Genomic DNA, 26,443 nt, shown 5'->3' on the forward strand with positions numbered 1-26,443 from the left:
GAGTGAGAGAGAGTTTAGTGAGAAAGAGAAGAAAAGGAAACAGTGACTCAAAGATAGTGAGAGGAGAGTTAAGATCGAAGAAAACCAAATGGAGACATAGAAACAAGGATAGAGAAGAGATAGAGGGGGTTAAGAGCAAAAGAGTAGGAAAGGAAATAAAAAGAAACAGCCAGAAAGAAGATGAGAGAAAGAAAGAGAGAGACAAAGAGTTCTATTCGAAAGAGAAGAAAAGGAAATAGCAAAAAAACAAATACCGTGAGAGAAGAGGAAGGGGTTTAGGAGCGAAATGGAACAAAAAGAAACAGAGAAACAAAGACAATGAGAGTTGATAGTGAAAGAAAAGAAAGGAAGCAATGAGAGACAAAGACAGTGAGAGGAAGATAGATAGAGAGAAACAAAAAGTAGTGAGAGGAAAGAGAGGGGGTTAAGATAGAGAGAGTGAAAAGAAACAAAGAGAAGAGAGAAAGAGTTAAGAGTGCAACAGAAGAAAATGAAATAGAGAGAAAAAGATAGTGAGAGGAAGTGAGAGAGAAGGGGTGAAGAGTTGTTGTGAAAGATAAGAAAAGGAAAGGTATATAAAATACAGTGAGAGAAGAGAGGGAGAGTTAAGAACGAAAAAATGAAACAGAGAGAAACAAATACAGTGAGGGTAAGGGAGTGGGAGGTTTAAGATAAAAAGAAATGACACATACACAGTAAGACGGAGAGTAGATTGTATTACATTCCATCAATACCAGTGCTGATCTTTTTAACAATTGCTTGTAAAATCTAATAACATCCACTAACATTTCAAAACAATAAACATATATTCAACAGTAAGTTAAAAAATGATGACTGAACCACAAAAAACCTGACGAAATTAAACCTGACTTTAAGTCCACTTTAAGGCTAATCGGGACTGGACTTACAGTTTAAAATGGGAGCCGAAACATTATATGCCTCCACCGGGAATCAAGCCCGGGACTCCTTGATTGCAAGGCAACGACGCTACCAGTGCGCCATCAAGGGACTTAAAACGACCCTTGAGGAACATTTTAAACATTACCAACCACATAGAAGAAACAACGGTAGCTCAGTCATGCCTCCCAGATGGCGCAGTGGTAGCGTCGTCGCCTTGTAATCAAGGGGTCCTGGGTTCGATACCTGGTGGAGGCACATAGTGGTTCGGATTCCACTTTAAAATTAAAAAAAAGTCGGCCCCCGTGGCGGAGTGGTTAGCACATGGCGCTACGACGCCGCGGGTCCCGCGTTCGAATCCTTCTTCGAACATGGATGTTTGTCTGTCCTGAAAAAGTCCTGAAATTGAAATATGAAAGAAATGATATGAGTGAATGAAGTATGATGGGATAATCTTCCGCATAGGGGCTTTCCTTTTAAATAAAAAAAATAAAAAAGTCATTAGAGCGTGTGACTACCATGCGAGAGACCCGAGTTCGATCCCCGGTGGGCGGCTCCGGCGCCCACCTAGCGTCGTATAAAGTGGGTACCTGGAGGAAACTCTGGGGGGTAAAGGCGGCCAGGGGCGTGGTGTTGAACACATCACCCCCAGCTCGACCGAGAACAAGAAAGTGTGGGGCCCTAACTCCACACTCCCTATACGCCTTCATGGCCTGGTGCAAAGCACAGGGGAGCACTTTACTTTTTTACTTTATAGAAGAAACAACAAGTTGAGGAAAATTACAGAATATACATGTGTGGTATAACGTTGTGTTCATGAATAATTTTAAAATTTTGAAACATGTTAAATAACATATTAGTCAATTTCAATGTTGTTTTAACTGAAGGAAAATATCCGATAATAATTTAGTGCTTTATTCACATGCAATCCACTCCCCTAACATTTCTCACATCCCTCCACAAAGAATGTCATAATGGAGGAATTATTCTTTACACCAATCCTTCAAGTCAAATATGTTTTACAAACTTCTTCGATTCGTTTCCTACAATTTTTGTGTTGGTTTTGTACGAAATAAATTGTCACTGTCACATAAGAAATATGGACCTTAATTGGCTGATGTATTTTTCCTTTTTTTTCTATATTGATCGATACACGAAAACGTAGGTCTGATTTCGTAGTAATTTATCCCATCAATTACTCTGAGAATTGCAAATGTTTCTTCTGTCACGGGATAGCCACCGTTTTCGCTTTGTTTTATTTGATGCCAGAAGAATACTACAGTGAGATTCATTTGTACATAATTTGATATCCCATGGTATAACTCCATTATTAATTTCCCTTACGCCTATTGCATTATTTCACCGGTTAAATCGTACGTCTATTCTTTGTTGAAAGTACAGGGTGTCTATAAAGGATGTTTACAACGTCACGCCCTAATATGAGTTTCTCCTATTCTTCAGCAAGACGATACACCACCACATAGGGTCAGGATTGTTTTTGTTTGGTTCAGTGAAATAGTTGTGTACAAGATAATGAAACTTATAATCGTCCGTGGACGCATTTTGCAAGCACGCTTAAACATATGAGATCAGCGATAAACTCTGATTGCAGAACTACAATCAGGAAATAATAGCGAAAATATGTGGGAATGCATTTACAGCATATATAAGTAACAAATTTCCAACGAGATTTGGTAGCGTTTCCTTCGGCAACTAACTCTTCATTATTGAAAAATCTTCAAATGACTCGATCAGAATGCGGGGTGTAAGGAATAACCGTTTTTAAAAACTCACAAATAACCTCTCTTATACGTAGTACACCCTGGACTGCATTCTTGCAGACTAACGAGGCTCTGGCGTGTGGATTCAGCCTCTGTGGGGCTCTTGTATCTTCCCTATATGTTTGTGGTTGTTCCTTCATCAATTTAATCTTATCACCATTAATTCTTATCTTCGCGATTAGCCAAAAGTGGCAGAAAGGAGAAGTAAAATAAAGCAAATGAATCAATCAACCACAGTGAATCTTTCTCTGAAATTATGCTTTCAGTATTATTTCGTAACTCTACGATGTGCCTCATTCTTTACATTTTCCAATATGCATATCCACTAACGGCGGCAGAAAGATAAATGAGTTGGAACGCAGAGGGAGGGGGATATTTCCTGGGAGGTGAGCACGTTTTTCATGCCACTTAATAACATAGAAAAATGCATATTTGAACTGAAAGAGAATTTGATTGTTAGTTTGGGGACCGGTAGGACAAAGAAGTGCTCGATCATCATGTCGGTTTATCCATACAGACCCCTGAAGTTTTCAGGGCACTACTTAAAATTTTCGAAAAAGTTTTTATTTTCGCGCTAAATGTTCTCTGAATCTCTAAAAAATGTACTTCCTAAATTGAAATTCAGGTTAAACCCTTCGTCGCCACACTGGAAGTAGTCGCATATGAGCAGGCTAATGACTTTGCTCAATATGTACGCGTATTATACATATCTTTACTTGAAACATAATACAGCAACCATTTGAAACACGACAATGAAATTGCCGACCTCCGTGACGTAGCGGTTATCGCACCGAGCTATCACGCCAGGGGTCCGGGTTTCGAATTCGGGCCTGGGCATGGATGTTCTTTGTAACTGTTCATTCATAAATTTCAATGCTTTCATTATTCCTTCATGTCTTAGGATATAACTACCCGCACCCATTTGATCTTCAGCATTTTCCCTATTTGCTACACTGCTATGAAACCATACGACGTGGAAGGTGTACGCACGTAGTTCTATTGCTTGCCACTAGATGGGGACAAGCAACGTTGATATTAGTGCCATCTAGCGGAGAAATTTTGAACCACGTTGAAGAACTGAAAATTGAATCTCATGTGCATTGCTATCGAGCGAGACAATGTAGGAGAGACCGGATATTTTCCAAAAACAAAGCTTATAGATTGATTAATTTGGTTTATTTTACTTTGCTTTACTGCAACTTTTGGCTAATCGCGAAGATGAGGATGAATGGTGATATGATGGAGAATTAATAATTTGATGAAGGAACACTAACATAGAACACCCATGCCCAACCCGGGATTCGAATCAGGAACCCCTGGCGTCATAACTCGATGTGCTAACCACTCTGTCACGGAAGTCTGCAAAAGGAAGCTTATAGACAGAAAGTTAAAGCATTCGTACGACATAACTTGTGCTCAAATTCGAAATAAAGTCATTGAAATATAGAAGAGCTCCCAATTATGTTAATTCTTTTAGAATTTCGAACTTTATTAATCAGTATTTGTCGGAATTTCTTAGACATAAATACAGGCTTCTACATAATAAATTATCGTCCTTCAATATATATTTATTGAGTATCCAAAGTTATTAAAAATACATTGTTACATATTATATCAGAGTACTAAAATTTCATATATATAAGACCGTAATAAGTAAAGTTATTGTCACTGGTCACAACATAGAAATAGTTTTATTAAAGTATCTGCTTATTCGGTCCAAAATGCTCAAGATGGTTGGTTATCGTCTAGAAGCAGTACTCTGAAAGGATTTGGCTGCCCTCTAGGGGGATTCATGAGAGTTTCTTTCACGCGCTTGATGTAATCTTCCTCCTCCATTAGCCCAGCCATCCATTGCCTATCCAACTCCTTCATCGCATCTTCCTGAATATATGGAAGAAATTACAATTATATTACGGTTTATAACGAGCTGCATAACTCATAATGGATGTCGTTTATACAGTTAGTATCGTCCGAAGTTATGCAAGGCATGTTCAATATATAACGAGAATTTTTCGATAAAATATCTGATAATATGCCCGTCAAAAGAAACTTCGAATGCTTTTCTACTTCAAACCCCTGTAATAACGGCGGAAGCCCCGTAGGCACAGGAAGTAAAATCCCTGTATTAACGTCGGAAGCCCCGTAGCATAGGAAGTGAAATCCCTGTGTTAATGGCGGAAGCTCCGTAGTATAGAAAATTGACACCACTCACGGTCACAACGAAACTGGAGATGGTATCAGTGATTCGTTTCCTGCATGCAGAACGCTGGCCAGTGTTGACTTAGCAGTGGAATTATCCCACATCCTCCTTACTCTCCGAACTTAGTCTTTAGTGATTATTGGCCCTTCTGACATCTTAAGGAGGGTCTTTCTCGTCAAGTCTTTACATCTGGTAAATACGTTCAGACAGGAACCGGAAGAAATCCATCGACTACATTGAAAGATGACATAAATGTAGCCACTTTGTTGAACTGTGGAACATTCTGATTAGATATTGAACATGCCTCGCATATGGCTTTGTAAGAGTGAAGCATCATTCTAAAATCATAATTAGTACAATATTTAAAACTTGTCATTAAGAATGATGCTGCTTTCTCCTCTGATTTTCAAAAATGTTACAAAAATTAGTAAACAGACACGCAAAACCATCAGGATGTAGATGGAGGTAAAACAGAATGATTCATTGGATGTAACACAGCAATTTTATGTTGGTAAATGCAGGTTAATTTGAACTGCTGAATAACATAGTGAGTTTTAGAGACGGCAAAATAATTACAGAGGGAAATATCCCAAATTAAAGATAACTTGAAGGGGGAAAAAACAGATTAAACTGAGAAATATTGCAAAACATTAAGAGCTTTTCTTAATTCTTTAGTTCTTATCAGTTCAACAAGTGATTAAAGAGGATATTCATTAAGTAATTGTTAAAAATATCATTGTTGGTCGGTGAGTAGGAGAATGTATTATTGTAAGGAGGTTTGGTCTGTAAAAGTGAAACGTCAGTCTAAGATAAATATTGCTTCTTTCGTTTGTAACGAGATTTAATAAGGCCTCACCAAAAGAAGCGAGCGGAAAGTGGGCACTCTTTTTCTGAAGTATCTAATATAATCACTGTTGTACATAGGAAACGTGTGGGAGCTATAGCTCCTCCAAAATTTTGAGAATATCAAAATTTTCAAATGATAACAGTAAACAACTCTGCAAAAAACAGAGTTGTAAATGCACCCACTTCTAAAATTACCCCCCCCCCCACCCCGATTACCGTTTTTGTCTTTGAGTGCAATATTAAAAGAGGGAAGATATCCAAATATACGAACTAAATCCAACCCACCCACCCCTCTAGAACACAGCTATGTTCTATTCACCTTTACAATTACAGGTCTGTCATAATAATAATAACAATAATAATAATAATAATAATAATCCTGCTTACGCCAGCGAATATAATTAATGTCACTTTCCTGTTCCAAACTGTATTAAAAACGGGTTTCGTAGCTGAATGTTCCCTCGTTTAGAAATGTCTGGTCATTTTTGAAACGCATGTAGTTACGGTAAAGACCCTTGTACCAGGTGACCACTCAGAGACCTCTGGAGGCAATTCGAAGCAAAGGATTTTGCTGAAACGTGATATAGAGGATATGGAGACCACCACGTTGAAATTTGGCGGTGAAATCTGGTGCATAGTGAACAATATTTTGCCGTTGAATTATTGATCACACTGTCTTACGCATCCAATTGGGTCATTGACAACGCACATATTGAAGAGTTATGTACTGACATAAACTAAAAATATAGTTTGGCATGCCCGATTTCTACTTGTTGTTATTCCAGCGCCACATTTTTCACCTGGTGGTGAAAATTTGAAATATTTTTCTCATCAGCATTCACTTCCATATGGTCTCCATAGCCTATACGTCAAGATTCACTGTAATCCGATGCTTCGAACGAGCTCCACGGGACTCTGAGTACTTTAACTTTAATTATGTCCAGCCACCTAATCAGTGGCGTGCCCAAGGGGGTGGTGGTGGTGGTTATAACCCCTCCTTTGGCTTAGTATCCTTAAAAAAAGAACGTCAAAGGTAGGAAAATATGACAAAATGAGGGCTGACTACCAAGAAAAAGTATACTTAACCCTCCCCCCCCCTTTCCTTTCGAAAATCCTGGGCAGGCCACTGAAGCTGGTACATTCAGAGGGTTGAGCACTTACCCTGAGCTTCTTGTTGTATTCTGCCTGGTTCAGAAGATCCTGTCCGTATCTCTTGCGAGCCGTCACCATCCGTCTCTTGTACGCCTCCGTCATCCGTGCATACTCCTCGCACTGCCTCTCCATGTGCTCCCTCTCCTCCGCCAGCCTTCCCATCTCCTCCACCTCTGCCTGCTTCTTGTCCTCCAGCTGCTGTTGGCGACCCCGGATGACTTCCTGCGAAAGGAGGCGACAAGATAAATCATCGCGACGCATCTGGTCCCAGGACTCTTGTTCCGAGACGCTCTGCATTTTCCAAGGAACGGGAAGGAACCGCGCAAGAAAGGTGTCACTCTCGTGACGTTCTTTCCAGATTAACAACTTTCAACTCTGATTCGCTAATTTAGATTAAATTAACCTGTCTTTCGTGCTGTCAAATGGGGATGCCTCTTGCATTTGTAAAACTCCATATCCAAATAGAACTTGGGAATAAGGGAGATATCAGACCGAAACGACAAGCGACACATGCTTAGGAACGAGCCAATTAGCAGCTACACCGTAGCGACATAATAGGCTGCACAAGCTGTCGCTTGTCGTTTCGGTGTAAATTCTCCCTAATAGTAACAAATGAGAACAATATTAAAGAGGTAATTAAAATTAGATTTTACCCACGTACACTCTTAGGAAGATTTCAGAACGAAGCGTCAGACGACAAGCAATACGTGTCGCTTTTATGTCGCTCGGACTGGACTGTTTTCTCAATGGCGTTCATCGTGTTGCCTTGGTCTGTTCGCGATGAATACTTGGTTGTAAACTGAAGGGGCCCCTGTCGCTTGTCGCTTTTGTCTGAAAGCTCCCTTAGAGACTCCACTAATAACATACAATCTAATGACTAAAATATACAAAATAGTAATTGCACCAGTAGTTTTATACTACAAGAGGAAAATAAATTGAGAGTTCTTGAACATAAAATCTTAAGAAAGATATTTAAACCTAAAAGTCATGAAAAAACAAGGGAGTGGATAAGGTTTACTGAAATGCATAATGTATAATTACCCCCGATATCATTAGAATAATTAAATCACGAAGACTTATGTCATGTAACACGATCCTTGTTAGGAAACCTGATGGTAAAAGCCCCGTGGGAAGGGCCAGACGAAGATGGAATAGCATAATGAAGAGAACCTAAAGCAATTGGTAAGGATGGGGCTGATCTTACCCAGGATAGGGACAGATTGAAGAGGCAATACTTCGGGTTTTGTGATGTTAGAGGGATAGTTATCTCTCTTATTTGAATTTTTTAAATAACAAACATATTATTATGTAGGTCACAAAGACTTCATAAATAAGATATCCCTTTTCAATAAAAGTTTGTAGAATAAACTTGGACGTGTGCTGGATTTTTCCAGGGAGGAGCAAGGAAGATATTTTTTTCCAGGGGGGCAAACAAGGCACATTTCCCCCCACAATAGTGTTGTTCCCTAAAAATTTGAATTTATTGTGGCTAAAAGGAACTTTTTTTATGTGAAATACATAATTTTTGGTTGACTTTCATTTTCCAGGGTAGGGACGACCCCCCCTTGTCCCCTGCTTCCCGACGCCCATGAGAATAACTATGCAATTTAGTATTCACTCATCTGTTGATTCCAGTACAAGAGTTTCCCCTTAGACATAACCCAATAATAAATTGAGAGTAGACATAATAATTTATTATTACTTTATAATAATATTAAAGGTAATAAAGGTAAAGTGTCCCCCTGTGCTTAGCACCACGCCATGAAGGCGTATAGGGGGTGTGGGGGTAACGCCCCACACTTTCTTGATCCGGTCGTGAGTGGGGGTGATGTGATCAGCACCACGCCCTAACCGCCTTTACACCCCAGGGTTTCCCCCAGGTACCCATGTTATTCGACGCTGGGTGGGCGCCGGGGCCGCTTCCAACGTTAGAAAAGTTCCCGGATCGAACCCGGGACCTTCAGCATGGTAGTCAGACGCGTTACCGACTGAGCCACCGCGGCCACTATAATAATATTTGTTGTTTGATTAGCGTTATTACAATTTCTATTGTACCATTTTTCAAAAACGGACTGATCGTTTAACAAAAATTTCTAGACAATCTCATGGCCTCTATCGAGAGGGGTTCATTCTGTGATTAGAACTCTAAAGGAGAAAATGTGGGTGACCACTTCGTGCGAATTCTCATGTTGGTTCCCTTCATTTCTCGTATAAAATAGTAAGAATGAAACTTTTGTCTTGTCGGCTATTGCACAGTGTTTTGTCTTGTCGGCTATTGCCCAGTGCTTGTGCTTCACAGCGAGGAACGCAGTAAATCAAGACGAAAGAAGTTGCTCTTGTGCTAGCACGCAGTTCACCACATAGCCGCTAGATGCCATGAGTCGAAGGTGATCTCGTGCTGCCCTCTCAACAGACAATTACTGAACTACAATTTCATCAGCAACGAAACGAAGCTAAGCTGCTACTCATATCCTTGATCCACTGCAAGAAGTTAATGTACTCGTAAATAAAACCACGTGACTTATGCGAAATAGTTCCTTTCTTATGAAAGTTCCCACATCTTCAATACAGCAGCAACGTTGACTGACATGGCATTATCACATGTACTATTTATTCCTACACGCAGCATCCTATTGCAATAATCAATAGAATTTTACAAAAGCCTCATGTATTTATTTACACTGACTTCGTTCTTACAGAGGACAGAGAATAGATCTATAATTAAAGTAACTATGTAATGGTCATCGAAACTTTAAAAACAGTCATGCTCATTTTTTGCTGTACTTGACCATCATTCCACCAGTCAACATTTTGTAGTGTAACTAGTTCACAATCAAATTCCCTGAAATTAAAAAAAAGGATGTAACTTTAACGTTATTAGAGTGGATGTACACTTACATTAAGAAGTTTCTTCCGCGCTTCTTTTTCCCTCTCCTTTATTTCTTCTTGTTTTCTTAGCTGAATATTTCTCAACTCCTTCATCACTTCTTCCACTCTTTTCTCCTCCTCCTCCCTTTCCTGTCTCATTTTCTCTAAGGTCTCAAGGTAAATCGAAATTTCTTTCTTCATTTGAGCCTGCAAATAATATGAAAAGCAAATTAATAAGATATCTGTGTTTATGCGTACGAAACGGGAGATTGGTCCGTACCCCATTCGCCGAAAACCCTTTCCTGTGTACATTTAGTGTAATTTTAGGTGCAATTGTCATACCTCTAAGGCAAAAATTGAACTCATATTTACGCACCAAGTAAATAAAGGCAGATGTGTAGGCGGCCATAAAACATACTGGAAAGAAATCAAATTGTACAGAGGATTGGCAGCAGGCCCGTATCGCTAGGGTCTGAAGCAAACATATGGCGCCATTCAAAGCTTTTCTTTTTAAGCGAACAAGTCAGAATATGCGTAGAGCTAGGGGGCTCATTACGAACAGTCACATGAACCAAATAGTCAGGTGTTGCTCCTAAAACAAAGAACATTGTCACACAATCCAGCAGCAGGAGGCGTTTGTCATATTTTCTATAGGACAAAGGAAAATATACACACAAGTAACATATTTACAAAAGAAGACAAAACGGCAATATAACAGCCATTGGCCTTAGTCGTATGCTAGGCGCTAATACGGGTACATGTCATGCAGCATCAACATAATAATATAAATATATGACTCCATTTCTTAGTCTATCAGTCTATCCTTCAATAAGTAGAGACGATCGTCAACAAGTTCCCACTTCAATCTCTGACGATTATCCACATTGCCAACTTCAAGTAGCTTCATTGACGCTTCATTTTCTGCTTGTTCTTGTTTCCTCAGTTCAATAAAGTTAACGTGATCTGTCCTTTTTCTATTAGCTATATCAATCGCTGGACCAGGTGTGTGACTACAAGGAGAGCTAAGGATGAATTTCCATAACAGAAAAGACCATGTATCTCGCTGTTGAAAGACCGTTAAATTTCCCTCATTTGAAATATTTTCGTTTTAACCAGTTTAGGCAAAATGGGATTTGGCGAAAGGGAAATCTCGTTTCGCCTAAAATTCTGGCCAGGTCATAAATCACAATGCATTGTGCAAAACCGGACTACATGGTACAAATAATGATTATAATCTCTCATGTCCCAGACCTTGACTTGCATTCCCGGGATTTCGGGAGGGCACAAAGAAAACTTTTTTTTAAAAAAAAAAAAAATGCGGTTGCAAATCCTTGCACTGAAAAATTGAAAACAGAGCGAAATACCTTTTTCGAGTGTGTGTCAGATGCTTCTTTCTTCATTTCCTCGTTGGCTAAATCGATTATCTGCTTGTCTGCCGACCGCTCCGTTTCCGCCTGCCTCTTGAGGTAGCCCTCCCTCAAGGCTACCTGCTGCCTCAGCGTCTCTGCTTCTTCCTCACGACGTATTTGCTTGTTCTCAAGAGCTGGGAAAAAACAAATGCATTGGATGAAACGATCTCAAAATCCTTCCAACTCTCCACCTAATAATTTTAGGACAAATGGCATAACTCTACAGGCTTCCCGTCACTCCGTGCTGAGTCACGTGGACGCTGTTGCAGATACACATAAGCGTAACTTGAAGGAAGTTAAATTTTCAGGTTTATTAAAAAATACAAGTTAATGGTAATTTTGTTAACCTCCTGGAACTGAGAAGCAAAGAAAAATACTAATATTTGTGTGTTTCGCAAATGTAACAGTTATTTAGCAGAATTGTCCTGGACGCTATTTGTATGAGATAGAAAACTTTTTCATTATGCCCCTCCCCACCCTCACGTTCGATTCTGCCCCTGTCAGAGGTACTAGCTCCCATGTTCATTGGCATTCTCACTGGATTTAAATAAATATATACACCCACATCGACTGGGTTCTGCATTATTATAGATTTGAATGTTAAACAAGGAATTACATACATGTTGTGCACATTGCACAACGTCGTGAAGATATATGGGTAGAAGTATGGCCCCACACATTCCCGATCTCGGCCATTTGTGGAGGTGATATGATCAGCACCAAGCTGCGGCGTGAATATGTAAGAAGGGGCAGTGAGAGATTAATAATATGATTCGTTCAAACATAGTATCATAAAGAGACACTTCCATAATCCAGGTGCATTTGCTACTTCACCCTAGTCTAAATGCGGAAGCTTCGACCTCCAATAAGAGCTCATATCCAATATTCATTCTGGTCTTCTCAGATCAGTTGGGCTGTTTAGATATATCGTACAAATTCCAGTACCTGTCAATTTAGATCCTGTTGCCAGGCTGGAACCTTTCCACCGGATAAGGCAAGTAATGGAATTTGTAAGCTCTGCATTCCAAACCAACGAGAACATCCTGATTCTGCAATATGCAGAGGTGTTCACTATCCAGAGGGCAACCCTCAAGAGGACAGCCTTCACCCTCACCCTCCGGAAGACTAGTGAGGGTGCGAGTGATGAAGAGCAAGTAGCATATGTTCCTAGTTTCGTTTCTCGCTTGTAATAATCTTCAACAACATAATAAGAAAACACAAAATACACACAAAGAAGTGCATATAATGTCGCCATTCACAATTTAATAGTGAAGCAGTAAAGAAATTTCCAATACAATTAAGGGGTAATCAGTAATGTCTCAGCGCGAACACACTGTGATCAAGAGGATCTAAGGCTGTAGTTTTCCAAATCCCAGGAATTCCTGCTCTGTCGCTACAAACGGAGAAGGATTGGTCAAGTTCAAATGTCGGCAGAACGTTTATTCTTACTGTTCTTGTAAGTGAGATCCAGGTCGGAAATAAATCAATGTCAACGGGAGTAAGGAACTCTGGCGGGAATGTCTTTGCAAGGCACCGGGTGTTGTTCGCAATCTTTCGTCACCAAATTGCGTGCTCAAGGCGAATTCTGCAATCGGGATCTATGTTAGGCACTTTTCATCCAGTACAATAGGTCGGCTTTCATTTGCTGGTGGTAATTATTGAAGAACACGCAAGATCCTTTAGCCAACGAAATATGAACTTCACCGATGGCTTAGTGGTAACGTCGTCGCATTGTAATTAAGATGTCCCGAGTTCGATAACGGGTGGAGACACATAGTGGTTCCGATCCCACTTTAAACTGTAGGTCCAGTCGCGATTAGCCATCTGTGCAGATAGTGGACTTAGAACTCAAAATCAATCAATCAATCAAACATAAGATGAAACGAAGCATCCACCTCTAAAGTAATGAGTAAGTAGTGTGTGTGTGTGTGTGTGTGTGCGTGCGTGCGCGCGGGCGTACATACACTCAGTAGCAGTTGGTTGCCAAAATTGGGGAGGCGCGAACAGCTTACTTTTTCTTCGTAGACAAGAAGCAAAAAGTGGGGAGCAACTGCCCTCTGCGTACCGTAATCGCCGCCACTGCGTATAGTCGACGCGCTAGCTACGTTAACGAGCGGCTGGCTTTGGAGTCGACAGAGCACGCCCACCAGCTCCAACAATACATTCACCGCACGGTTGAGTCTCCACGTGGACTAGACGAGCAGAATGACAGCTGCGCCCATTGGCTGATGGTTGAGTGTGATTGGACGAAATCTACTCGCCCGCTGTTTATCCCCACCCACGTTCGTGACGGCAGCTCTCTTCAGATGTTACACGTTAACCAAGTAAACGCGTCAACTATACACTCCTTCTTGGATCGTAATTATTTTTCGATCTTTTGGCCTTGATGCATACTATACTGAACCGAAAACGAGACATTGTATTAATCTGCATGTAATAGTACTTCTTACGTTTGTAAGTTGATATTGTAACTGTGAAAGCACCGTATGAAGTTCTCAAGAATTACTTGCTTCATTATTCTACATATCAACATTTATTTTAGATCCACTCACCCCTCAACTCCTCTTGCCTGATCTTCTCCCTATCCTCCTCAAGTTGCTTTGCCTGCAATTCCATGTAAGCTTTATACTCTCTATCCTGTGCTTCCTTGGCAAGCTTCTGCGTCAACATCATTTGTGATATTTCCACTTGTTTCTGGAAGCGTTCCCTCTTCTCCTGTTCTTCCCTCGTCGCCTGGAAGGGAAATACATTTTGATTAGGCATTGTATATCAATGCTGAAACATGTGAATTCCGCAATGCAATTTTGTGGGATGTTTAAATGTTAAATTACATTTTACAGGATAAATATCATGTGACTAATACATTTGGTGATGCATCAATATTTATGTATGTGTATTTAAATTTATGTTATTTGGCGTCGCTTTTCTTCTACTTTTGGTAAATGGCGACAATAAGGATGAGTGGTGATGAAATTTATGAACAGACGCTCACAAAGAACACGCCGAGATTTGAACCCTGGAACATCGGCTCCCAGTTCATTATTATTATTATTATTATTATTATTATTATTATTATTATTAATATTATTATTATTATTGCAAGGTAGATAGTAGACCGTTATACGCGCTCTGCCAGTGACCCGATGTTGGAATATTGTATATAGTAACTAAATTTTTTGTGTGAAGCAGTTTTATTTCATAATTTGGCACACACAGGACATGTAAGAGTAGCTCAACGGGGCTGGCTCGATAGATCAGTTGGTGACCACGTAGCTGAGTGGTTAGCACGTACGTTACGACTTCAGAGATACCGGGTGTCCCTTCAACAATTGCATCATATCATCACTCATCGTCACGATTAGCCAAAAGTGTCTGAATAGCGACTCCAAATAACAAAAATCAACCAATCAATCAATTTACACACGGGGCACACAATGACTAATACACCAAAATAAATCATTATTTGTAATGATCATTTTTCGGGCTATTTTCCCACGCTTGCGCTACTTACACATCTAACCTTGTGCCAATTTGTTCACCACAACGTCTGGGAGAAGAATGAACTTGCTTTCAAATCTCAACTAATTGATGCAGACATCACTTCTCCACTTTCTCCTATCACAGCGTGTGCATCCACTTTCTGGCCGCTTAGAATTGAATCCCCATAGCTTCGAGCTTCTGTGCTGTGCATTGGACAGAATGGAGGGCGAATCTACAAACAATGAAGTTGAAGGTCGTTGGGTGATACGCATGTGTGAATCAAGGGTCAATCGATTGTTTAGCGTTGTGGAATGAAAGCGAAGTTAGTTCTTAGTGACGAAGTATAGTTTCATTCTTGGATTAGTAATTTCTATTCTTGAGAATGTCTTACGGAGATTTCAGTCCCAAGTGACACAGAGAATTCACATCGATGCGACACGAACACGTTCAGTCTAAAGCAAAACGTTCACCACGCATGCGCGAACAACCGAGCGAGGCGACATGATGCATTATATTGTGAAAATGTCCCAGTCCGAGTGACGCACAAGTGATAAGCGGCACGTGCAGCTACGGTTTGGAAGTATGCATTTATTTCTAATGATCAGTTTCTCAAACAACATGTCTCTCAAGTCGCCTGTCACTTGTCGCTTCGGTCTGAAATATACCGTAGTCAATTTAATTTTATGTTGTAATCTGACACATAGATGAGCTGACCTCTGTGGCGGCTTAGTGGTTAGAACAACGCGGAACGAGGCCAGGGATTCCAGGTTCGAAACTCGGCCTGGACATGGATGTTCCTTGTGAGTGCCCCCCCCCCCACCTCATCATCCTCATCTTTGAATTAGCCAAAAGTTGCAGGAAGAAGTAAAATAAACTAAATCAATGAATCAATGACACATAGATGGCAGGGTAGTGTGGCTGAAATTGATAAAGGACAATTATTCTGGTGAAGTTTTTGGTGATTAAAACTAATATGACACCAAATAAAGGAATATATTGCGTTCAAAACTATCGGATTCAAAAATTGTGCCTAAATTTTAGTGCGATTAGATTATGAAGGATGTCTATACTCTTCCTACAAAGGACCGTATCAAAATATATGAAGTTATAAAAATATCATCTAAATATAATTGTTCCCTCGTATAGTGTAGTCTCTTAGAAATCAACATTATCATCAGCGAAGGTTGTACAGTCACGGACAGTTCTGGGTTGTAATCATTGTATTGAAAGTTCATGGTATCCTTACAACCCAGGAGTGTGGGTGACTGCAGTACAAGTAGGGTATACCCTTATTTTGTAAGTAATGGGATGTGTGAATCTTTTGTAAGTAAATTACCATATAATCTGCATTTTTCTTTAGGATTTCTTCCCACATCTTCTCTTCTTCCTTCTGCTCCTTTCTTCTCGCTTCCTTCTCTGCCATTTGATACTTCATTCCTTCAACGACTTCATGCAAGTTCCTCTTCATGATGATTTCCCTAAGGTCTGGACACTTGTCTCTTAAATTGAGAATAAAAATGTGTAACGATTGATAATTTTTGGTAAATTTCTTTATTATTCAAATTACTTTTCGATAGCCCTCGTATAAATTCTTTTGTAGTCTATTTTTTTTTAATGTATATTTTATCCTTGTTAAAATTTGTAACGCAGTTTCTGCCAAGCGAAAAAGAACGCAAAGCAAGTTGAAGCTTGCATTCTTTTTCTTTCTTAACAACAATGGGTTCTTTTTCGTTCGGCGCTGCGCCGTTTTGTAAGTTTTGCTGCATTGTGTTTCTCAATATGCTTTATCAACGGGGTAATTGTTGAAGCTAAAAATAACTTTACATATGTCTAAATCTTTTGTTCAGGAAATAGAATTGCGCAATCCCGCGAGTATAAATACCAGCCGTTTCGCTGGCAAAATAATCAGTTGATCAGTAGATTCCGGAATCGTTAGGTGATTAAATCGCTTGTCGAGGTCCAGGGCTGGGAGAATACGGGCGTTGTGTGGGGAGTGGCTGGAGTTGTCACTGGTCAGTGTGACTCCGATATAAATTCAAGATATACATCCTTCTCGTCAAGTTAATTTTTTATTCTAAATCATTCTGAATTCTCCTGGTCAGGAGGTTCATTTAAATAAAAGTTTATTTTCTTTATTACATTAATCCGAGAGCATACCTCTGGTCAGAGGGTGTCTTTTAAATCTCATAGCTTATATAGTTTCATGTCCGTTTTAAAGTCTGAGTAGCCGGAACGTTAAGGAAAGTTTATTGGTTTCTCTTATTTAGGTTTATATCAGATGTATTTTGAAACAGCTATAATAGGTGACCGGTCGAGTATATGTTTTTTATAGAAATATGGCTTTGATATTGGGTAGAGAAAGGCTCCCCTTATATTTTGTTATGAATGTTTTTGGAGGTTGACCCTGAAGGTGGTAGTTTACCTCATGAGTTCTAGAGAACATAATGTAGATGTGAAAATATGACAGAAGCACGAATAGGAAGTTACGGAAAGATGTTATGCAAATTTTTCTTTTGTTTTGGTTAATAGTAATTTTGTCGACCATTAGTAATAATTTGTCACCCGTTAATTGAAATCAAGTTATAGCTGTGTTAGTTCTATGAAGGGATATGGACATGTTCTATAAGAGAGAGCTTTCTGGGTTTTATGTTTACTCTATAGCAAGTTTCAGTCTATGTTACGGAAGTCGTTATTGATCTAAATTTTATTTTGGCTTTGTAGTTTTCTTTTGATCAGAAGTTTGTATATTTTTCTTTTAACTTAACTATGTTTGGATTTGTAAATAAATTTGTAATCGTTAATAGGTATTTCCTTATAGTAAATTGGTTTCATAAGTACAAATTAACTGGCCTCCTTTTGGTTTGACGAGGTGTCCCGCCGTCACTGGTCAGTGAGGCGGAGGCTTTATCAATCCATAAGATGTCAGTTTTGTTTATGCTGATTTCGCTCGCGACTCGCATGCGTATCCTCACTGGTCAGTGGGATGCGGGTGCGATCACGATGGACGTTTAAGCGTAAGGAAGGTTACCTACTCTATAGTTAAGGTTCTTAGATAAGTAAGCATAAATTTAATTTAAAAGCAGATCCTTACCCGAACTTTGGGATGCGGACTCTCATGCCCCGCAGGAACTGAGCCTAGTCGTGGCATATATTATAACAGAAAGAGAAATGATAGGCAGCGACGCCCGGTCTTGGTCTTTCGAGGGGACCGAGTCGGTGTGTCGTGTGCCTTGGCAAACGGCTGAAGGCCTACATTGTTGCAGTGTGCTAGGCAACGTGGGCCAACCAAGCTTAACTTTGCAAATGTTGAATTTATTTCAATTGTCGGTACTTTACATACTTTCACGAAAATAAAATATCATATCATGTACTCAATTTATCCTTCTTTCTTCTTTTCCACAATTGTCTCTTCCCTTGTCGTGTTGTTTTTGCATATACAATATTCTGTAGGAACCAATGGCGCCGTCAAGGGGCGGGGGAGCAGAGGGTGACTTGCCCCCATGACATATCTGGGAAAGGTTCCAATGGTGAAATTGTAGCGATATTTAATTACAAATAATATTATTTTCTGTGATTTACAGGCTGCAAGTTACAACAATTGACTGTTCTGTCCAACAAAGTAACGAGATAACATTTTTACTAGACACATTAGAATCATGTTGACTGCCGTGACTGGGGATGTCCGGTTCGTGGTTGGAAGGGAACATTTATAATCCGGACGTTCAGCAGTGAAAAAGAAATCGCCAATTCGCAAAAATTGGAAACTGACCATGACAATTCACACGTTCATTTTGAACTACTATTTTTTTTACAGTACCCTTCGACGCGTAAAGGAGAGTAGATTAAGTGGTGTCTGTTTGATATCTGTGTATCGTACAAAAAACACATCTATCTATTCATATCATAAACAATTTATAGATTTTTATGGTAGGAAACAAGTCGAATCGAGTGGACTCAAGTCTGAACGTGTAAACAACACCAAAAAAAAAAAAAGATAAAAGTAAAGTAAACAACACCAAAGTATTTTTAATTCAAATTGAATATTATGATTTTTAAAATAATAATAATAATAATAGTAATAAACAACTGTAAATATACGTTTCTATGAATGAGGGGCAAAATGTGAAATCTTACTGTGCCCTCCCCTAAGAAAAATCCTGCGGGCACCTTGGTAGGAAAATAATAAAACTGCAAATTGATTTTTATTTTGATTATTTCTAACAAGTGACAATACTTTTTTTCTAGTTATTCTAACTGTAATCCAGTTTTTCGAAATCAGTAACTGTAATCCAGTTGCCTTTTTAAAAAACCGCGTATAGAAATTAACAACTCCGTACTTTTTTTGGATTATTTTGAATTTTCTCAACTCGATATTTTATCATTTTCAAACACATGAAGTTGATTATAATTTTATGTAAATTTATTTTTAAATGGTAATTAATGAAAAATGAACAGGTTGCTTGCATATTATGCATGAAGTGTTACACGATTGATTGATTGATTGATTTGTTGTTTTAAGTCCACTTTATGCACAGTAAGGCTAATCGGGACTGGACCTACAGTTTAAAGTGGGATCCGAACCACTTGTGCTTCCACCTTGATTACAAGGCGACGACGCTACCACTGCGCCATCGGGGGAAGTGTTACACGAGTTACATCTCATAGAGTAATCTAAATGTAAAAGTAATTTAAATAATTTTTAGGTAAAGTGAAGTAATGTCCATGTTGATTGTTTCTACTCACTTTTTCAGTGAAGTAACTGCGAATGAGTTACTTTTCGAGTGAAGTTGCTGTAACCGGGCTACTTTTCGATTGTTTCAATTGCAGTAGCTGTAAAGGGTTGCTTTTCGAGTGAATTAGCTGTATCTGAGTAATTTTTCGAATGTAGTATCTATCTGCAACAGGATTATTTTTCGAGTGAAGTAGCTGTAGCCAAGTTGCTTTTCGAGTGAAGTAGCTGTAAAATGGTTACTTTTCGAGAGAAGTGTATGCAACCGGGATACTTTTCGTTTGCAGTAGCTGTAAAGGGTTACTTTTCGAGTGAAGTAGCTGTAACAAGATTACTTTTCGAGTGATGTATCTGTAAAGCGGTTACTCTTTGAGTGAAGTAGCTGTAACTGTACTTTTCGAATACGGCTGTAAACTGTAACAGAAATACTTTTTGAATGAATTAATGTAACTCAGTTACTTGTAAACATTAACTTTTCGATCAATGAAGAGAAGTGGGGAAGTACGACCGTTTCGAAGCGTCTGAATCCACAAGGTCATCGCTCGTGTTTTATCTTTCGCGGGTGCTGCATCGCGTCCTTTGTCTTCCATTCAAATCCGCTTTAATTTGCGGAGGTGCGGAACGGGTTGGTGCAGCCATCCAGGCTTCCGGAGCCATGGCGGCCACGCTTGACCCACTTTTGCGCAGCAGGCAGGAGAATTACTGCTCCAAGTTCTCTTTTTTATTGGATTTTTTGTGTGTTTCGTCCCCTCTTCCTTCCTACATGCAACGATCTAGTGTAGTGTGCTACGTACTTCTTCCAAAGAGGTAATAGCGCCCGTCCCAGTAAAGCATTCTTGTGTGGTCAATAACAATTTGTTCCACGCAAATAAGTTCAGACGTAAATCTCGTTTTCTGCTCTCAATGAAGGGGGAGGGACAGCCGATAAAATCGTGTGCCGTGACCACCCGTGATCTTGCTGCGAAGTCTATAGTGTTCACGCTGTAGCATGGTCTCGTAATCTCGCTCTCTCTCCAAGATTCTGTCTTCTCTCTTTGTCCCCTTCTAAATCTCTTTCCCTCACTTTAACTTTGGCACGGTATGGCAGAGGCCCGGGTTCGCATGCTGGACGAGCCTGCAATTTTCGCTCAAAATTTCTACGTATGACACTCGTAGTATGTGGACACGTCACTACCATTGGATTAATATAGATACTCGAGTTTGAACTCCAATTAAAAATTAACCAGTGGACCTAATGAAAACGAGATACACCAAAATTTAGTTTATTCAATTCTGCGTTAATCTATGCTAGCCATTTTTTTTCGAGTATGTCTTCTATTTTTTATCGTCATAAGAACAAAAAAGAGCCGTTTGTTTTTAGTTCTGCAAACGATCGCTATCTTTGAAATTCTGTGAATCAAAAATTGGTTGTCCGATCATTATGGCATTTTAGTAGTGTGTAGGCAGAAAGGTTTTAAACACAATTATTAATTTTCAGGTTTTCAAAAAAACGTTATTTTTAATTTTGCCAAACAACTGTTTTCTTTGTATTAGGTAATCCTACAAATACAAAATTAGTCTTCTTTTGAAGATCTTTGCATCCGTTTTTAAAATGCATTATCATTGTCAATTCACATTGCGAAACCGATTTTATACAGATTTTTATTAAGCGGAGTAAAGCTGTTCGGGAACGTGGCAACACTGCACACAGCGATGTACGTTGAAGCGCAGAGACTGCCAGCCGAAGCTCCGGTAACTTATTTACCTTACTTTGATGCAGAGTGAAAATTATGGTAACACCTTACTTTTGAAGAAAAGTGCACTGTACGAATTAAGCTTTTTCCTCTTGGGGGGGGGGGGGAGGAACTCAGTGGCGTGTTCGTGATTTTAGTTTGGGAAGTAGCTTTTCGTGGGTATGCAAATTTGTATGTATGTTACCAGTCAGTAAACTAAACAACTGCTTTGCGTTACCTTAGAACATTTGAGGCGTTTTGGATACGCAGGGCGAACTGAACAAACGTGCATTGTGAGGGAAGTGCGTTTCAAGTTATCAGTCACAGTGCGAACTACACAGGAACTTGGTAGCAGTAGATTGAAATGTTTCATGAATGATTTCCAAAGTTTTTTGTGGAGTTCGCACTGTGACTGACAACTTGAAACGCACTTCCCTCACAATACATATTTGTTGAGTTCGCCCTTTGTATCCGCAACGCCTCATTTTTTCTAACCTTGGTCATTAAATCTCATGATATCATTTACAAGTAATCAAGAAAGACTTACTACATTTACATTATAAGAAAATCCAAAACACACACATCGAACTACGTAGCACCGAAAACTTGACCGAATTTCTATTGCCAGGTTCAAACTTAACGGCCATCTAGCCTACCTACCGTATAAAACCCCTGTTTGGCGTGATACGCTACACGCTTCTTGGAAACACTTTAACATATGTAAAATATCATCACTGCCGTAAAAACTTATGTGGAAAAAAGCATGCTGCGGTGAGGTTGATTCGTTTCAGAATGGTGTTCTTCCATAATCCGCAAGACTGCATCCTTTTCGGCAGGGAAATGTTTAATGACTTAACGGACAGAACACCGTTCCGTAACCGCGTACCGTATCAAGGTTGATACGGGGCAATGCAAGCGACGATGTTACGGCATGAAACTTTTGCAATCCGCACCGGAGTCCGTAACTTCAACATTCCCGCGTTCCAGCACTTGAGTGTGTACGGACATGGAAGTCGCTGCAGCGTACATTTACCTGCATTACGCATTGAAGAAGAAAGGAAAACAGAGACCTTGGCGGGAAACGCAATTACACAAACGTAGAACTAAATATGGTTGTGCAGAAAGTAAAGCAGTCATTTTCTTGCGGCACTCCTCGGCTGTTTTGTTCAATTCGGACGCCAGTTCCTCCCACGCATCATGTCTTAAATTTTATTGAAATGCCTGGGATGTTTTGCATTCCATAAGGTATCTTTCTCTCTGTATAACTCAATAAAATTTAGAGTACTTTCTTGGGTCCACTCCATGTTTCTCTTCGACTGTCACGGAATGAGTGTTACGCGTCTCTGTTCTATGTATACGTACAGACTTGCTGCAACTTGAACGCGCTGAGCCCTTTGATGCGACGGGGAAAAACCGACAAGTAATGGAACGGAGCGAACATAATCGTTGCGGGCTCAGGTTGCACGTGCAAGATACTCAATACCGTCCAGATACGAACGCATGATACGCTACGCGGTTACGGAACGGTGTTCTGTTACGCTTATGTGGACGCGGCTTTACATAGTTAAGAAATGGCATGCTATACGAACTTCCAATTCCATTTTCTTTGAGAAAGATACAAACATCCCTGGCACGGATAAAAATTATTTCCCTTGGGATAAAAAAAAATCTAGGAAGGGGAGTATCATCGACATCTCCCCGTTAATTCGCACACTGGAAAAGTGACACTAACTGTAACGTTACCTTTGGAAGCAAAGTGATAGCAACTGCAACTATTTTTGTAACATCCTCTACGGATTATGAAAGTTTGTCGATGATCTATGGCGACACCTTGTATGTATATACGTGTGTTTTGGAACCCTTCAAAAAAATAATACACTGAATGTTTTGCCTGGTCGCACTTGCGTGCAGGAAAAAAAGACAGTTTAATGCAACAATGACAAAACAAATGAAGGCACGGACTGCAAATAAATTACACATGCACTTGGAAGAAAGAAAAACACGTTGATCCCTTCCATTGTTGCAGCATACTTTCTTACACGAAAGCCTACTTTCTTCCGAAAGTTCACTTTTTTTTTAACCGTCACTTTTCGGCGCTGCTTCGTCATTCCTTTATCATTTTCACTCTAGGATTTCCGTTTCAAAGAGTTACCTGTCGCTCGTGCCATACGAGTCGTTTCGACATAGAAAGTAGGCGCCAAAAAAGCGTGATGCCTGATATATTAGAACGTGCCGACATCGCAAGGCGTGAAGAAAGTCACTTTCCCCTTTCCTCGCCTTGCGCACAACACGACACGCACCGCTAGGATGCATCGCCGCTCGAGATCCCGGCCGAGGGCCGTCGAATTTTACCTCGTGCATGGAAAGACCTGAAGTTAGCTAGGGGTCCAATTATTAGGTTTCTGTAAAGTAAACACTCCACGTTGCCTTGTTTCGTGAATGTAATTGCTCGTTAAACACATGTGAACGCTGTTGCGGTGACGTGTTTCCCACTTATATTTTGCGCACCTTTTTTGTTTTGGCGGGAGTTTGCGGTTTCTTTCAGGCTACAGATTTTACAATTAGAGAACTCTATTTTATTTATTTTATGTCATTTTGTGTCCTTTGAGGTAATCGCAATGTTGATGCTCGTTACTTGCTGTTTCATCGCTAAAGTGTAGATTTCTGCCTATTTTTCAATGTAACGTTGATAACTTGTAATCAAGGGGTACCGGGTTCGATTTGCGGCTGAGGCACATTGCATAGTGGTTCGGATTTGACTTTAAACTGTAGGTCCAGTCCGATTACCCTGTGCATATGATGTGGACATAAAACTAAGAAATATTTTGTATTAAAACATAATCTTTGTTGTTTGAAATGTATTTTCTGTTGTTTCAATGTTGGCAACGCACCATTTACAGTGCCTATAAATGCTTATTTTGAGGCTTATTGCCTATTTTACACATTCTTGCCAAAAAATGCCTTTTTCTTAGAATTTCTTCCTTATTTCTGGCCCTCTCAACAGTGCATTGTAGAAGGTAATACCTTGTTTTGTGAGTGTCCCTTCAACAATCCCATCTAACCATCATTTTTCACCTGTAATAAATTTGTGCAGCAGCATAAATATAGGGGGGAAGGAATATGAACTTCGGGTTCCATAAGGTAAATAAATACAGTTCCCACTTGCCTCCTAGTATTGCTGGTTTAGGCCAGCGTTCGAATGAATATTTCAGACAGAGCATATCATGGAATTAATCAAATTGGATTAATCAAATTGGATCATGTGTTGTTGTTTTTTTACGCTAGGGATTATTATAATCTTTATTTGAATGCAGTATATTTTTAATCAGTAAAACCTGGAGCTCTGGGCTAATTCTAGCAAATAAGTTGTTGTTTTCAATATCCATGGTAGTCACGGATATATAAATAATTATTTAAATTCTACGTATTAACCATTTAACTTCTTTTAATTACATAGAATCAATACTTAGATTTAATTATTGCAATGAATGCAGGCTATCATAGGAAGTAACAGAAGTCGATCCGAAGGTAGGTTACAATTTAAGGTAGCATTACATGTGCTATTAGTATGCTTACCTATATTGCTGCAACCGCTTCTCTTCAACAACGGCTTTCCTTTGAGCCTCTCTCTGTGCTCTCATTTCCTCCGCTCTTCGCCTCATCTCCTCATTCAAGCCTTCCTCGGCTCTCTGCGCTGTCTCCGTTATTTCTCTCGTGTAAGCTTGGTCGTCACATTCTAGGAGAAGCTTCAGCCTTCATGGAAATATCACATGCAAATATACAAAGATTACTTCTCCATTTAAAGAACTTGACACACACACGTGTTTTTTTTCTAATTTAGAAGATACTAACGCAAGTATTTACCTCTGTGCGTTGCAGAAATACCAGGTCTATCCGGTCATGCCGTGGTAATCTGTCGCCTTGTAGCAAGGGTCCCAGTGTTCGAACCCGGAAAATGCATAACTGAAGGCTAAAGATGCTCAAACACCTGCAGTCACAGCTTGGATCATACGAGGGTGAGTCAATAATTATTCGCAATGTAGTTTTATTTGAAAATTGCTTTTTGTGGATATACAAATTGCTAGAAATCTGATTCAACCTTCTAAAAAAGAATAACGGTTATGGAAGCATACAAGCATAACATTGTAGATACACTTACGTTTTTAATTTTTCCGGTAACCTGTGTGTAAGCTATTCAGTAGATATTAGAGCTTACAGATATCAGATCAGAGATATGTGATTCTTCCTTACTCCCGCCAAAATCAACTAGCAGTTACGCTAAGGAAAGAACGAATCACAGGGGCTCAGCAAAGTTGTATCTTGCGTACTATACAGTGATGTGCGTCTACGCTCTACGCGTAAACAACGATAGTCTACATTCTACACGTAGACTATTTTATACACGTAGATGACGTAATCTATGTAAACAACATGGAGAAAGGAGATAACTTAGCAAAGGACGCCGTGGAAGTAAAACAAAGTTATACTACGTATTAATTGCTGATGTGTAAGGAAAACTTTCCAAACTCTTTCTTCCAAATTAGAACAATTTCTTACCTAGGAAGAAACCTAATATAGGAAATAGTCTAGTGTTTTATGGGAAAAAGACCACTCTTGCCTCACGACTGCCATCTATTGTTGTTTTTGCATACTATTTATCTTCTTCCATAGTTGATAATAGAAGAGAAGAGAAATTTTGTTGTAAATAGGATTCTTTTCATTTCGTTAGGAACTAATATAGTTGAAAATGTCACTTTCCTTTCATGAAACTCTTGAAAATTAATTTTAATGCACTTAGATTGTCTACGTAGTCTATGTAAACTACAATCCAATATAATCTACGCGTAGATTACGTGTAGACAACGCATGTAGACGTAACCTTATAGTCTATGGCACATCACTGATACTATATCATTGAGCGACCACAAACAAAAGAACTTACGGCCAGAAGCCTTCGCGCATCTTCTTCTTCATCCCTTCAGCTCGGTCAATAGGAAAACCCTGCTCCACTCTACCCTTGCCCTCCACGCGCGAGTACGATGCACAGGACATGCGGTACGATGCCCAGGACATGCGGTACTGTGCAGGTTCTTTTGCTTGTGGTTCCGCTATAGTAATTTGAAGAAGCTTGCCACGTACCTTTGTCGCCGCTTTTGAAGGTTTCTTTCGTAACCCTCGACACCAGCTGCAACTTGGCTACGGATAACCGTGCGCAGACGTTTTTTATCGCTCGAGGCATCGAACTTGTGTCTTACACATTCCTTCTGCAAGGATTTCCTCTCTTTCTCCATTTCCTGCAGTTTTTGGTCCATTTTTCTTTCCTCTTCCTGCCTCTCTCTTGTCCGATGGGACGTTACGTTTCTCGCAAT

General features: G+C 39.7%; 1 protein-coding gene across 1 annotated transcript; it reads right to left on the reverse strand.

Moving 5' to 3' along the window:
• Positions 1–4,225: 4,225 nt before the first annotated feature.
• On the reverse strand, positions 4,226–26,443 carry LOC145995124 (cilia- and flagella-associated protein 53-like). Its single transcript, XM_083131661.1, has 8 exons — positions 26,214–26,443; positions 24,651–24,827; positions 15,970–16,132; positions 13,706–13,886; positions 11,109–11,287; positions 9,775–9,951; positions 6,886–7,098; positions 4,226–4,559 (listed from the first exon to the last, which is right to left on the reverse strand). Exons 1-8 carry the CDS (start codon positions 26,384–26,386, stop codon positions 4,404–4,406), a joined length of 1,419 nt encoding a protein of 472 aa, XP_082987787.1. The 5' UTR covers positions 26,387–26,443; the 3' UTR covers positions 4,226–4,403.

Source organism: Lepisma saccharinum, chromosome 11 (assembly GCF_977018435.1).
Source record: "Lepisma saccharinum chromosome 11, izLepSacc3.1, whole genome shotgun sequence".
NCBI lineage: Eukaryota > Metazoa > Arthropoda > Insecta > Zygentoma > Lepismatidae > Lepisma > Lepisma saccharinum.